This window comes from Camellia sinensis, chromosome 6, assembly GCF_055761805.1.
Source record: "Camellia sinensis isolate YWXY chromosome 6, ASM5576180v1, whole genome shotgun sequence".
Classification (NCBI taxonomy): Eukaryota; Viridiplantae; Streptophyta; class Magnoliopsida; order Ericales; family Theaceae; genus Camellia; species Camellia sinensis.
The window spans coordinates 81,584,861-81,600,887 of record NC_138966.1 but is presented as its reverse complement, the minus strand read 5'-3'; the positions used below and the strand labels follow the sequence as shown (position 1 = coordinate 81,600,887).

At 34.3% G+C, this 16,027-nt stretch overlaps 1 protein-coding gene and 1 long non-coding RNA gene across 2 annotated transcripts; both read left to right on the top strand.

Moving 5' to 3' along the window:
• The first annotated feature begins 7 nt into the window (after nucleotides 1–7).
• LOC145789217 (transcription initiation factor TFIID subunit 6-like) lies at nucleotides 8–3,644 on the top strand. The gene is made up of 6 exons (XM_082876201.1): nucleotides 8–19; nucleotides 130–270; nucleotides 2,337–2,423; nucleotides 2,958–3,059; nucleotides 3,172–3,280; nucleotides 3,453–3,644. Exons 1-6 carry the CDS (start codon nucleotides 8–10, stop codon nucleotides 3,617–3,619), a joined length of 618 nt encoding a protein of 205 aa, XP_082732327.1. The 3' UTR covers nucleotides 3,620–3,644.
• Nucleotides 3,645–4,763: 1,119 nt separating this feature from the next.
• LOC145792730 (uncharacterized) lies at nucleotides 4,764–6,921 on the top strand. Its single transcript, XR_014332521.1, has 3 exons — nucleotides 4,764–5,129; nucleotides 5,232–5,479; nucleotides 6,698–6,921. It is a non-coding gene; the product is annotated as an uncharacterized LOC145792730 (long non-coding RNA).
• Nucleotides 6,922–16,027: the final 9,106 nt, after the last annotated feature.

Below are 16,027 nucleotides of genomic sequence, written 5' to 3'. Positions count from 1 at the left end.
CTTTGAAATGTTTTATTGTGTATTTATTGTCTCCTTAGCATTAAACAGCATTCATAATTGCTGTATGGTTAACCTTAGAACCATGTTCAGTACCAATTGAGGTTTTCTTTAACTGAATATTACATGTAGAGACGTCGCAGATTACGTAGAGTTGCGATTCCCAACAGTCAGGAACTCTCTCTCTTGGGAAGGGATCTTCGTGAGGCATATCTGCAGGTTCTTTTAGGAGGCAGTGGATATCGATCGAGCAATGCAAATTCATCTAATGCAGTTACTGATCCATTCCTTTCCTCTCTTATTTTGAATTTCCCTTCATCTGAATCAGAAGACATTTTGAAATTCGTGTTATCCAGTGCTGATGACAGTTCCGTTAAGAGTGTGACATCATCGCATATATGGAAAGCAAGGTAGTGGATTATATCATTTTCTATGATAAGAGAGAACCTTCAATTTTTAAGCACTCTATCTGCTCATCGTTTGTTTAATATCCATTATTTTAGGGCCTGCTTGGTAACATCTTTATTTTCTAGTTTCCATTTTTGTTTTTAAAAAAATCAAAAATAGAAACAAAAATATGTTTGGTAATTTTTTTCATTGACAAAAAATGGAACAATTTTCAAATTTTTGTCAGAAAATGATCGAAAAAAACAAGTTTTCATTCCCTCCCCCTTGCCCTCCGGCAACCCCTGCTGCCTATTCTCCCTCCTTCCCCTCTAGAAAATACTTTCTGGCCACTACCCCACAATCACCAAACATGTTTTTTTTTTTTTGGAAAACATATGTACCAAACATGCTATTTGTTATTGCCTTTCGTAAAAATAAACGATAACATATTTTCTGTTTTAAGTGAACAAAAAAAATGAAACTGGTAGATTGTGATTCTTGAGCACCTTCATTGCCATCCAAATATGGTTTGTTATTTAAATTTTAAGCTAACTATAGGGTTTCGATAATTTTTTAGGAGAAATTGGAATCATCAAATTACAGATTAATAGGCCTATCCTCTCAGCTAATGTTCCAAAGATAATTTGCGTGCAACTTTTACAAGTTTTAGGAAACATGTGGCTTTGTTTATAGGCTATTGGCAGTCTCCCTAGTCCAGCCTTGGGCATTTTTATTTTTAGGAAAATGTATCGTTCTTACTCAAAAACTTCACTTGCTCTAGATGTTTTTTTTAGTGCCTTTAAATCATGTTAGACATTCTACTTCTTAAATGTATCTTCTCCAAGCAAGGTTAGGTAGAACCGTTGCTGTGATGCACCTAGAGACGCATACTACTCAATAAGTTCTCGAGAGATTAAATTTTCTACTTGTTGAAATACCTATTTTCTCATATTTGATTCACCTAAGCTGATGTAAACATTGCTCTTTTTAAGTCCTAATTTGAACATCTCTCTCTCTCTCTTTACTATGCAGTTTTGATCCATCATTGAGTTATGAAGAGCGGGAAAAAAGGAAGAGACAGGCTGCCGAAAGAGCTGTTTTTCTCCCGGATCTGCTAGTCTCGACTTTGTCAGTATCTGTTAATCTGTTTTTCTGCTGCTGTGTGGCTGGTCTGCTACTCTGTATCTGATGCTAATCTGCTAATCTGCTGTGTATCTGCTGCTGTTTTTGGCCTCTGCTAGCACTAGGTTGCATGCCTCTATTTGATTTGTTTGTATTTGGATTAGATTGCATGCCTCTATTTTGATTTGTATATGCTGTATTGATGCCTCTATTGGTTGTTGTATTGTCCATGCGCTGTAAAAAGTGCATGTAATGCTATACGTACGAAGAAAACTTGCAAAATGATCTGGCATGTCAGTAACTGCCTTCTTTTTAAAACACAGGTTGATGTGGGTGTCACATCAGGTTATAAATAGAGTTTTTGTACAAATTTTAAGTAAGTGTAGCATTTTAATATAATGGAAGAACATTTTCCTTTGTATTTGTGTATGGTTCTTTTTGTAAACCCATTAAGTGGTTTTAACTGAGATTTTAGTGATATATTCATAACTGCATTTGGTAATGTACATTCGCTACCACTTAAAATTTCAAGCAGAGTGTAGCTGACTATGTTGAATAGTTGATAAGTTTAATCCATTGTGATTTTAAATTTTAACATAGAATGACAAACATCTTTAATTCTAAAAATTTTAGCTGCTCACAGTTTGCAATACTACTAATCTGTCCTATAATTTTATTTTGTGAAAGGGCTCCTAAATTTTCTACTTTCATTTGAAGAAAACTGTGTGAAGAGTTATCTTACACAACATAATCTCTCTCTTTCTCTCTCTGTCATTTTTCATGCACAGATGGTGGGACTTAATGATACTTTTTGTTGTGAAACTCTGCAGGAGGCAATCAAATGCATGCATCATTCAAAGAGAACTATGTTGACAACAGATGATGTTGATAGCGCACTCAACTTAAGAAATGTTGAGGTAATTCCATTTCAAAAATATTCAATGCTATAGCTTTACACTGTGTTAATTCCTATGTTCTATTTATATTCCTATAGGATTGTGCTTAAATAGCCATGTTTGACCATAATTACCATTGCGTGGTTGATAGGGAACAACCATGATTCTTCAGTTTTGGCTTAATCTTCACAAGTAGAAACAAGAACGATTAAATTACAATCAATTTGCAATTTACGTGATTATTTCTGATCAGAACGACTAAATTACAATCGAGGTGTCCTACCTTAATTCTGGTTGATCAACTTAGTTGACAGTTCTGGTTGACCTTTGAATGGCTAAAATATATTTGCTTTTAGCTTGCCACTGCTCAATGCATGTGATGTGGAATATCTAGATGATGGCTCTGATTTGATTTTAAAAAAAAGCTTTTATGTGGCAATATTGAAATTTCCCTTTTCCTTATTTTTTCTTTCATTATTTTTACTTTTTCTTTTTGTAAAAGTTTAGTGTTTCTAATCTGAGTGTCTAATATTCTGGCCACTATTTTTGACTCAGCTAATTTATGGATTTGCCTCGGGGAATCCTTTGCTGTTCAGAAGAACTGCTGGACACAAGGATTTGTTTTACATTGATGACAAGGATTTGGATTTTAAAGATGTAAGAGATTGCTTCTTATGCCAACTGTCTTAATTTGGCCAGATCATTTTTCCATGTTTCTTTTCTTATTTATTTATTTATTGATTTTTTTTCCTTAAATTTTAACATGTAGGTGATTGAAGTGCCTATGCCAAAAGCACCACTTTATACTTCAATTGTTTGTCACTGGCTGGCTATTGAAGGTGTACAACCTGCTAGTCCAGAAAATGCTCCTGTGGAAGGTCTATACATAACTTAAAAGTTCAATTGGACATACATGAAAACATTTTTCTTATTTGGAACACTAGATGGATTCAATCACTACTAGATCTTATATACTTGAACCCCTTCCATTTTGTAGCTACTAGAGCCCATAAAGAGGTGCTTATATTTGAAATGATTGTGCAATTGTAGTTATTGCTGCTCCTTCTGATAACAAAAAACCTGAGCAGAAATATGATCTTCCTGTCGACATTAAATTACCTATTAAACACATACTGTCTAGGGAGCTTCACTTATATGCTTTACTTTTTTTTCCACATAGATACATTTGTTTGTTTGCTACTCTTCTACTATTATGAAATTATTTAATTATACTTCTTTCTGGTACAGCTATACTTCGATAAAATCACTGAAGTTGTTGTGACTAGGTCTGACTCGGTCCTTTTCAAGGAAGCCTATCCCAACGAATACTATATATATATATATATATATGCAAAATTCAGGTGAGTTCTTTTGATTTGATGCTTTGTGATATCGGTCAAGATCATGGTGGCCATGTGTTCTGATAATTGACTTTCTCATTCATTTTGTTTGTTAATCTTTGTAATCTATCAAAACAATGTTTCAATTTGTGTATATATATATAGATCCTTGTGTTCTTTTTAGATTTCTCTTCTCTGTAATTCTCTTGCCTGAGATATTTAGCTCAGCTGAAACATTTGATGAATGGTTTCAAATATGTGGTGAAAAATGACCAATAGGAGGTTGTTCAGCAACTTCACAAGGTAAGATCATTAGCTCTTAAATCTTGAGTGCTAACTTGTGATATTCTAACTAATTTGTGCTAATTTGATTACTTTTTAAATACACTTAAGGGACTCTCTTTTTACTTGTCTTCTTCTTCCTTTTGACCAGCCTCTTTGTGTCTGCATCTGCTTCCTTTTTCATTTTAGGTATGCAAAACCCAATACTTATCTTTCTATATATGTATATCTATTGTAATAATAGTAATTTTTACATGTGGGTTTGTGTAATGCAGATGATATATTTGGGGGTAGATCTTTAATGGGTCGAAATCTTCTTCATGCCTAGAAAGGTGCTTTTCAATTATACCCTTTTTAATCCATTGCTTTAATGGGTATTTTTCTTTTGAAATTTTTGTTTTGTTTTGTTTTGGGGGTTTATTTTGTTTGTTAATCTTTATATGCAGTTTCTCTATAATTCTGTCCATCTGCTATTACTGCACTGCCTTATATGCAGTTTCTTTATGGCTGAAATCAAAAATCAAATGTGTGTTTTGATCTTCTTCAGGTGTTGACAATCATAGCCTTCCACGGCAGGAAAATTAATCTCGATACTTTTAAATTTGTACTTAGTTCCTTTTTGTTGTTGTTGAATGCTTATAACTTAATGTTTGATGAAATGACCTTGTTCAGGCTTGGTTCAGTGATGTGCATGGGGGTAACGGCGGGTGCTTGCATCCTCACTCTATTTGTTGTACGTTTCTTTTGTGATAGTGTCATTTATGATTTACTCGCACCTGTTCTGAGGGTTTGTTTTCTTTGTTGTCTTCTAATGTGTTGATATGTCCTCTAAAACAAGGTTCAATGAGATTTAGAATATTCTGTTCTTATGATGAGTATTTGGTATAGGCATTGATAGAGAGAACAAATCTGAATCCAAGTGAAGTTGGAGACGTTGTGGGCACGGTATTTGTTTCAGTCCCTTGCATTGTTGAATGCTGATATATATCTTATCCCCGTTGCCCAGAAACTGTGCCGATTAGAACCGTGAATAGGCAGTGTTCTTCTGGTCTTCAGGCAGTTGCTGATGTAGCTGCAGCTATTAAAGCTGGATTTTATGATATTGGTAAGGGTCATCTATTATTGGGGGATGGCTTGGATGTCAGCAATCTTGATGCCTCATCTGTTCTTTGTTTATTCTTTAAAAATGTATGCATCTTCTATATAGGTATTGGTGCTAGGTTGGAATCCATGACAGCAAACCCAATGGCATGGGAAGGATCAGTCAATCCAAGAATATGCTCTTTTATATTTCTTTCAATGTGTTTATTGTGGACTTGGATGAATTTTCTTGGGGAGGTAATTTCCATAACATGATTTCCATAGGTGCTGGTCAGATCTTCCTATATTTACATCAGGTCAAGACAATGGCACAACACCAAGATTGCCTACTCCCAACGGGTGTTACTTCCATAGGTGCTTATCAGATGTTCCTATATTTTATATTTAATTTGACTTTTATATGAAAATCTAATATCTAACAATCTAAATAGAATTAAAAAATAAAATATTGGTGAAAACATTAATAAATTTAAACATGTACTGATTTTTTATTATTATGTACTTTAATGCTATTATTATTATTATTTTTCAAAAAGAATACACAATACATTATTTTCGAAGTGTACACTACAGGAGAAAGGGGTTTAGGCGACGTTTTTTTAATGATGCATTTTTAAACGTCACACTTTTTATTTCTCACTACCTAGCCCTTTGACCTAATAATTATTTGTTATATATGTAATGGAATTAGTCAGGACAAAGCTTCTAGTAAATATATATATATGGGCATTTGTATAACATGCATACAGAAACCCAAGGGAAGAAGGACACACTACTATACTTGGGGATTCCAAATCCTATTATCTTTTGATTTTGGGTTCAATTTAATGAATGGTTTTGGATGGAATTTACCTCTGTTAGTTTAATAAATGGTTTTGGATGGAATTTACCTCTGTTAGTGTTGAGAAGGAGCTAAAAGGACAGAGTAACATATTAGGGCTTGTTTGGCAATATTTACTTATTTTTATTTCTCATTTCAAGATGTTCTTTTGTTCTTTTGGGCTGATTTTTATTTATTTTTCCTTCGAGTAATACTTTACAAACAGAAATGAGAAGGATATGGTTGATTTGGCTCCTAGCAGTCCAAAATGATAATCAAAAGTGCTTATTTTCATCGTTTTGAGAGAAGATTCAACAAAAATTTACCATTTTTAACATTTCCTTTGAGATCACTTTCATTTCATTTTAGCAAATCTGCAGATAACCACACATTTTTCTAATTTTTCTTTTTATTTTTTTCTTTTTCCTGTGTCAAATTTGCTACCAACAGCTAATGAGTAAAGCTTAAGTTTGTTTTGTTTACTAGTCACTTGGTATCTAAGACCAGTGAAGATTACAGATTCTGATTTCTGAAGTCACAATTATTATAAACTTATTACCATCTGATAGAAGCATGTTAAAATATTTTTTTTTGACTTTTTCTGCAATTTGAAAGCCTTAGAAATGACTGATTTATTTAAATTGTTCAGAAATGGTGAGTTGTAATGTAGATCTTATGTTTTATAAGTGTAACACTTCTACCATTATTGATTTATGCACTTTACCTAATTTGGCTTCCATATTTTGATGCAGGCATCCAGACCAGTGAAGATTACAGATTCTATGCTATATCAACTGGGTTTTGTGAATTTAGTAACAAGGACAAGACATTAAATTAAATCAAAACTCATGGGGTTTGTCTTTATGTTTTTCTTGTTATTTTTTGGCGAATGTCAAAACATAATTTGTGGATATGTTATTTTGTAGTTAATGGTAATTGTATATTAAATTGAATGGGAAAGTGAACTAATGCTGTATTTGCTATTTGACAGCTTTTCATATAATTGGTTTATCTTTTGACAAATGTTCATTTGAATGGGAACGGAAATTATTGATTCATATTAGTACTATTTTTCAATTTTATTACAGGTATTTTTTGGTTCAACCAGAATTAGCATAATTTTAAAAAAATAAATTAAAAAAATAAAGATAATGGCGTTTTTGAAAATGCCACTATGCAGTCAATGGTTATATTTTTAAAATCCAAAAAAAAGCAATGACGACGTTTTTAAAAGGTTGCTGAAAATTGTCATGAGGTCAATTTAACGTTATGTATCACAAACGCCGCCTATAACCATTTAACGACGTTTTTAAAGCGCCCCAATGTTATAGCCACGGCCGCATCTTCGACGTTCGGTGCTAAGCGTCACAAAAAGAATTAACGGCGTTTTTTACACCTATAGCGGCGTTTTTTAAACGCCGCTAAAAGATGAATTTCCTGCAGTGAGTCCACCTCAATTTCCATGTTATTCTAACCTTTTTCAAAGATTATAGTGAGTCTTCTTTATATGGCTCATACTTCTACCTCCATGCTTGCTCCTTCCTCCACCTTCCTCGAGTATCCAAGGGTCGACATTCCTTCCCATCTTTGAATTGTCCACCATATCTGGCTCTACTTGAGTTAGCATCAGTATTCAATTTAAATTTATATGCAAAAAGGACAATTCCATGTAATTAGTCTAGTAACTGAAAGACCAATGCTAGGTAGGTGGATTTGAATTGTAATCAATAGACAACAAAAATGCTATCATCCCAAAAAAATCATCCTTTTTTAAAGCATTGTGTTGGTGTGATAGAGATTAAATTAATTAAGTGTGGCTCTATATATGAAATGAATTTGAATCATAAATTGATATTTCTAAATAAAATTTGATGTATGGTATATGAGTTTATAATATTACTAATAGACATTGAGGGTCCAATGATTACAATTTTGCTGTGGTACTTTCTTCTTCTATTTTTTTTCATTATTTAAAATATGAAATTTTTATTTGGCTCAATATGTTGTAATACCTCTCGACGTAGTATATTTTCCAATCCTTATAGTGAAGGTTGTAAGTTCAAGCTCAAGATCCATGAAACATGTTGGGGGATATTTCCTTTTCTCTTTCTCTTAAATTTAAGTTGGACTAAATTCTAACGAGTGCTTAAAAAAAAAAAAAAAAAAAAAAAAACAAAAAAAAAAAACAAAACAAACAAACAAACATTGTCAAACCATAACTAATATCATTAATGGACAAATCCAGTATGCTAAATTTAGATCTTAAACTTCTTAAAAGAATAAGAAGCCTAAAATAAACTTCACTGTTTTATTTATTTAATTTCTTCCAATTTTTTCCTTTTGCTCTCCAGTAATACATTATTCAATCATAGTCTTAATAGTCCACACTAAAATGCAACTAAAATCTAGAGTCTTAGATTGATGAAATTAAAATTATGAAAGTTAAAATAAAGCTTCGTTAAAATTATAAGAATCAATGGTGTAATATTTTTTAGTAAAAAGAGTGTTGGATTGCTGTCATATGTAGTAACAGATGAATGCTAATGATTTATTTATATCTTGAAGGTGTAATATTTTTTTAGTAAAAAGAATGTTGGATTGCTGTCATATGTAGTAATAGATGAATGTTAATGATTTATTTATATCCTTGAATTCATCCATAATAACATGACAAGAGAGTTAAATTATACATAACTGAATACATAACTTGTCATGTTATTATTAATTTATTATAAATAAATTAGAAAAGACTTTTAAAGGATCTAAATCTATTTCCTATAATAATTTAGTTAAAGAAAGATAATGCTTCTCTCAACTAGATTTGAGTTCCCGTGGGCCAATTCATGGGATCCACCATGATGATCTGAACTGTTAATATTGTATAATCTGCTGAGAAGATTATTGTTACAAAAAATTAAATTGATCGAACAATTATAGATGCACTATTAGATTACAATTGTTTTCAAAATAATGAAAGATCTATTTTCAAAACAACAATTGTTGTTTATTTTTTTAAAAATAAATGTGATCTAATCATGTGATTACAGTTGTTCAAACAATCCAATTTTTAGTGAGGGTAGTCTTATCTACTATTCAAATATTGTATGTCCAATGTTTTAAAATTTAGAGAGTGAATAAGTGCTCCAATGGTAGAGGTGTTCAAAAAAAATTGAGGGAACCGATAAACCGTTCCAATATGGTCCAAATTGTCGATTTGGTCCTATTTTTCTAAGCTTCAATTCTATTTCTGATTTTGAAAATGGTTGAACCGTTTAATTGAGTTGGTTCTTGATTCTAAGGCTTTAGATATAGTTCTGAACCGAACCGTGATATTATTTGTTTATTATGTTTGCATGTAAAAATAAAAATATGTAAATCACTAATAAGATTTGAAGTATTGATAGTGAAGTCAACCGGCTCTAACTAACTTAAATAAATTAATTGCACTACTTTATTAGGGCAATTATAGAAAAATGGTAAAAATATAAAATAATTACAAACTAATGAAAGTACAACATTTACTTGCGTGATTGTAAAGCCTTGAAAATATTAACAACAGATTTTTTCATCAAACTCAACAGATATGCGGAAGTTTATTAATAATAAGTCCCTCAATCATTCAATAATAAAAACATTTCCAAGAGCGATCTTCCATTCATTGATTCCTTAGAGATATTACAAAAGATGTCTCATGCATTAATACATCCACTAACTCTAGATCATGAATTTATAACATGTGACAGATAAACATAGAAATGAAAGGAAATAAATATCAATTCATATCCTAATGGCTACATATTTTCAAGACGATACTTGGTTACAACAAAAGTTGGTTGATGCCCAATACTTGTAGAAAATACATTTACAAACAAACATAGAACGAGCCTTCAACCCCATAGTCCTCCCAAACTAACTCATTAGTGGAGACATATTATCAGTACCTGAAAATTGATTTTCACATAGAATGAGCTAAAGCCCAGTAGAGACTAATTTAATGCTCTGTATGATACTTAACAAATCCATATGGTGAATGCACATGAATGTCATTTGCCAAAACAATATACATTTTCTCTTTCAAACAGTGTAATGCCATGTTTATAATTTAATTGATTAATTGTTACTTCCAAAACATAAAACAGGGTAGTGGGCACACATAGTGGGAATCTCCGGGTACGTTTCTGCTAGTAGGCTATACAAGAACTACCAAAGCCATTTTACCGGTATTAACCAGAAGGATCAACACCTAACCACGTGGGTTTCTGGACTTTTACCATAGATACACAGGCTACCATAATGTAACAACCCTGACCTCTGATTTATGTTAATTCGTGGTTGAATAAGCTTAATCAGTAATGAAGAGAAATTCTGAATTAAATTGCATGTGTGTGTTGCCTTATTTGTGTTTATATCTGTTTAACGTAAAAAAAGACATGTTTATGTTTTCGTTACGGATTGCGAAATGAAGGCCTTATCGGCATCCAATTTAGAAATTGACTTGACTTATGTGATAATTAGGATTTTTAGAATTTTATGGTATGTTTAATTAAAATTCAGTTCGGAACGATTAAATTAAAATAATTAATGCCAATATGAATAGCTTAAGCCAATGTTAATTAATCACCACTAGGCAAGCCTATATAAGGCTTAAGATGATTAAGGAACATGACTCACACTCTCATTTTATCATCCTTGAGGCAACAAAACGTAGAGAGAGAAAGGGAAGAAGAGATTGAGCTCAACTAGGAGAATTCTTGGAAAAATCAAGCTTGAACCCTTTGAATTCACACCTTAGGTATAAACATTGCCTTTAAATCTTGGAAATAAGGTACATAGGAACTGAATTCATGAGTCATGTAAGAATATTTACATGAAATTGAGGAGAATAAGTTAGAATTATATCAATCATGGAAGAAATTAGCTAATTGTATACATGCATGTATAATTCATGGATTTTGAGTTTTAATTTCAACAAATTCTTACATGCAAGGGCCTATTTTTGTTAAATTATGGGAGCTCATTGTGTTTTTGCACCTTAACACTTCATTTGTACATGTTTGGGAAGATTTGAGTTCTTGATAACACATGCATGATGTGTATTTATATAATTCAAGTTTGTTTTGAAGAATCCACTTGCTTTAGGGCCTTGATTTTGAGTAATGGTTCTTAATTCATGATGTTTTGCAAGTCTGCAGGAGTTTCCATAAGTTTTTGGCCTAGGAAAACATAATTTACAGCTTTGGGGTCAAGTTTGAAGCTTGGAAGCAATTCTGGAAATTCCAGAATTCTGCTTCCACGCTCGAGTTACAAATCCTACGCTTGAGCAACCACTTTTATTTTTTTGCACTTCCACTCGAGAGACCAAAAGTCCACTCGAGCGTAAAATGCATGGTCACAGAAGTTTGCGTGTTTTGCAGACCACTCGAGTGACAAAAGCTGCGCTCGAGTGAGGGCATGAGTCTCATGCTCAAGCGAGCGTCGCGTGGAAAAATCAAGCAAGCAGCATTTTTGCAAAGTTTACGGGCCGCTCGAGCGAAGGAATGTGCGTTCGATCAACCATTCACATTTTGCATGTTTACTCGAGTGAAGAAAGCTGCGCTCGAGCGAGACCCTTGTTTTCAACAATTTTTGTTAAGTGTTTTCAAGTGCATTTTAGCATCCTCATTGCATCCTAGGCATTCCTAGGCCAAGATTCAGACACCATAATAAGGATAAGAAATAGAAACACACCAAGATAAGAAAGAATTAAGTTACTGTTTCCGTGTGTGTAATTCAGTACGTGTTCGTTTTGTACCTATGTAGGTCACGTACCACAAGATATCTGAATTGCCTACTCTATTCGTTTACTTGGAGCCATCTGTTATTTGTGAGTAATAAGTTTGTAAAGTTATATTTAATGTTAAATATTTTCTTAACATTATGATATGAAATGATCAGTTCTCTGAAATGCTATGTTTTGTATGAATGAATGATTGTCCAAGTTTCTGAAATGTATTCGTGGCATCCTTAGCATCATGTGACATGTGTCCCTTTATGGGTCATTAGAATGCCCTTATGGCCGTCCCTCGACGGGTCATCAGAAACGTCTCTGTGCACATGAGTCATCGGAATGCCTTTGTGGCTGTCGCTTTATGGGTCATCAGAACCATCTCTGTGCACCTGAGTCATCAGAATGCATTATGGCTTTCCCTTTATGGGTTATCGAAATGCTTTCACGGCCGTCCCCTCATGGGTCATCGAATTTGTTAACACTAATGGATGTGCCACGCATTATAATGTGTAATGTATGAACTTTGATAACAAATACGAACATGTATAAGAATTTGTTTCTGATTTAAAATTTGAATATGCATTAGACTCTGTTTCTGCATGGACATCATTCAGTAAACTCCTTACTCTATTATTATTCACTGGGCTTCCACTCACTATTTATGTTATGTATGTAGGTGATCAGGCATGTGACTAGGCCCAGAGTTGATGGCCTAAGATTCTGTTTTGTCAGCCTACCACCGTGCCTCGCGAGGAGGTTCATTTTGAGAAGACCATGTCAAGGCTTTCTTTTTGTTCTATTTATCTGTACATGAGCTAAGTTCCCTTTCAACCTTATCTGTGTAAATGCGTGACGTAAGACCAATGTGTTTATGACGTTACATGTATATATATATATATAAGTTTGTTTGAAAATTTTGTCTCATTTATGTCAACACAGCTCAATGGACTATGTGTGTTTTATATATTGCTTCCACAACCCCTAATTATATGTTTTTCTATTAAGAGGCCTTTGGTAATCCAAGGATAACTGGCCAGTTACGATACTAAACCTACAGAGACAGGTTTGGGTCATGATAGAGTGGTATCAGAGCACGAGTTATACTGCACACACAAGTCCATGTGAGCTATTGGATGTCCTAGTAAGCATTAGGGGCATCTCATATGCATGTGTGAGTGTGTAGGCTAATGTCTGTTAAGAGAAATGCTATGTATCCCAAATGATCTACCAAATCTCTCACATGAGGTGGGACTCACACAAATTCACATGTGTGTGGGTCCCACACTCATGTGAGAGGTTTGGTAGAATATTTGGGGTCCCTAGCATAACTCTGTTTGTTAATGTGGAAACTGAATCTGCCTGACCATGAATACATGAAATAGAAATGAATGGACCGTGATTGAATGATCTAAACATAGTGAAAAGAATTATTGGCCTATGATTATTATTGCTTTGTTTATCTATAGTAACATGGAGAATGTAAGGGAAAATGATACAAGTGAGTCCTCGGAGGCCTGAATGAATAGAATGGAACAGATACTTGCGGCCCTGACTGAGGCAATAACGCAACAACAAAGGCAACAACCCTTGCCTTCCTCACCTCCACCAGTACAACATGAGCCAGATAGTAGTGATATAATCAACCTGACTCAGAAGTTCATGAAGATCAAAACCACCAACTTTCCTGGGAGGTATTGAACCATTAAAGGCTGAAACATAGTTGTTGGAGATGGAGAAATTGTTTGAAGTGTTCCCCTGGATTCAGGAAGGCCATCTAAACCTTGAAAGACGAAGCCTAGAGATGGTGGTTATTGGTCCGAAATGGAAATGGGAATATGACATGATCTCAGTTTAATACAATCTTCTATGACAAGTACTTTCTGCAGTGTTTTTGGGACCGAAAGGTTTTTGAATTTCAAGAACTCAAGCAAGGCAACATGTCTGTGGTCGAGTATGAGGCCAAGTTCATTGAACTAGCTCAGTTTGTGCCTCATATGGTAGACACAGACTACAAGAAATCTCAAAAATTTGTGGGTGGATTAGATTTAGATATATTAGATCAGGTGGGAGTCCTCAACCTACCTGCATATGTGAATTTGCTTGATAGGGCGTTGATGGCAGAAGCCATTTTGGCAGCAAAGAAACAAGCTCCAGCTCCAGCAAGCAAATAGAGCGGCAAAAGATCGGGACCTAATTTTAATAGAGATCGGTCATTCTCAAAAAAGCAAAACACGAGATCTTACAGTAACTCAAGCCAAAGTAGTGGATCTATACCGACTTGTTCAGAATGTGGTAGGAAACACAAGGGAGTTTGTTATTGAGAATCAGGTGCCTGTTTCAGGTGTGGTAAAACCGGTCGTATGATGAAGGATTGTCCTATTAGGCTCGAAAATACTAACTGTCTAGCGGTAAGTTTAGCCAAATCCGCTTCTGCATCAAGGATGAACATGAAAGCTAACACCGGGAAGGAAACCTTAAGGTAGGGTCGAGTATTTGCACTTGTGCCTGGTGATGTACAGAACAACAAATCTGCGGTGTTAGGTATAATTTCTATTTGTGCTCAAATGTCTATGTGTTGATTGATTCTGGTTCCATGCATTCATTTGTACCGCATGCTTTTTTTCAAAAATTAACTAGACCGTTAGAACATATGAATTGTTTACTATCTGCATCTACACTGACTGGGGGTTCTATGATATGTACTTGTGTTTATGTAGCATGTGATATTATAATTGATGAAATGACATTGTATGTTAATTTGCTGCCCCTGAGCATTGATCATTTTGATTGTATTTTGGGTATGGATTGGTTGAGTAAATATTGTGCCACCATTGACTGTGCAAGTAAATCCGTTGTGTTTAGACCACCTGGTATGCCTGGTTTTATTTTTACAGGAAATGGGGTAGTCCCTCCACCGTACTGGATTTCATTTATGAAAGCCAGGAAATGATTAAGGAATAGATGTCGGGGCTACTTGTGTTGTGTGTTGACAGAGTCTTTGGATAGTACTAAAGTGGAAACAATGCCCATAGTCTGTGAATTTTCTGATGTATTTCCTGCAGACCTACCCGAGGACTTAATTGATAGGGAAATTGAATTTACTATTGATGTGGTACGTAGAACACAACTATCCCCAAGACTCCTTATAGAATGTCGACTTCTGAACTGAAAGAGCTAAGAGTCCAACTTCAAGAATTCTTAGACAAGAAATTCATCTGTCTGAGTACCTCACCTTGGAGAGCCCTAGTGTTGTTTGTCAAAAAGAAAGACGGACCTTTGAGACTATGTATTGACTACCAGGAGTTGAACAAAGTAACTGTCAAGAACAAATACCCTTTACGCCGAATAGATGACCTATTTGACCAACTACATAGAGCACAAGTGTTCTCCAAAATAGATCTTAGATCTGGGTATCAGCAATTAAAGGTCAAGGCAGAAGATGTAGAGAAAACAGCATTCAGAACTCGATATGGGCACTATGAATTTTAGTCATGCCATTTGGGGTAACAAATGCACTCGCAGCCATTATGGACCTGCTAAATGGAGTTTTTAAACAATTTCTAGATGAGTTTATAGTTGTATTTATTGATGATATTCTGATTTACTCCAAAAACAGGGAAGAACATGGGAGCCATTTGAGAACTGCTTTGCAGAAAAGAAGTTATATGTCAAATTGTCCAAATGTGAATTCTGGCTTGATAGTGTAGCATTTATGGGACATGTGATCAACAAGGATAGCATATTAGTGGATCCATAGAAAATTGAGGCTATTGTGGACTGGCCTAAACCGACAAATATGTTAGAAGTTAGAAGTTTTTTGAGACTTGCAAGTTACTATAGAAGATTCGTGAAAGATTTTTCAAAACTTGCTATGCCATTGACCCAGCTAACCCAGAAAAATATATCATTTGATTGGAATGATCAAAGAGAGTCTGCCTTCCAAGAGTTGAAGACCAGATTAGTAACTGCACTGATTTTGACTTTGCCTAATGGTACTGATGGGTTTTAGATTTACAGTGATGCATCCTAGAAATGTTTAGGTTGTGTATTAATGCAAAATGGTAAGGTGATTGCCTATGCTTCTCGGCAACTCCAACCACACGAAAAGAATTACCCGATTCATGATCTTGAACTGGCAGTTGTAGTGTTTGCTTTGAAAATTTTGTACCATTATCTATACGGAGTAACTTGTGAAGTGTATACTGACCATAAAAGCTTAAAATACTTCTTTACCCAAAAGTATTGAACATGAGACAGAGAAGGTGGCTAGAATTGGTCAAAGACTATGATTTACCCCGGTATCATCCAGGGAAGG

Bases quoted from the DNA above. Each gene is read 5' to 3' on its own strand.
- LOC145789217 (XM_082876201.1), top strand. The intron at 271-2,336 runs GTTACTGATCCA...GAAACTCTGCAG, and splicing joins ATGCAAATTCATCTAATGCA to GAGGCAATCAAATGCATGCA. The intron at 3,060-3,171 runs GTAAGAGATTGC...TTTAACATGTAG, and splicing joins AGGATTTGGATTTTAAAGAT to GTGATTGAAGTGCCTATGCC.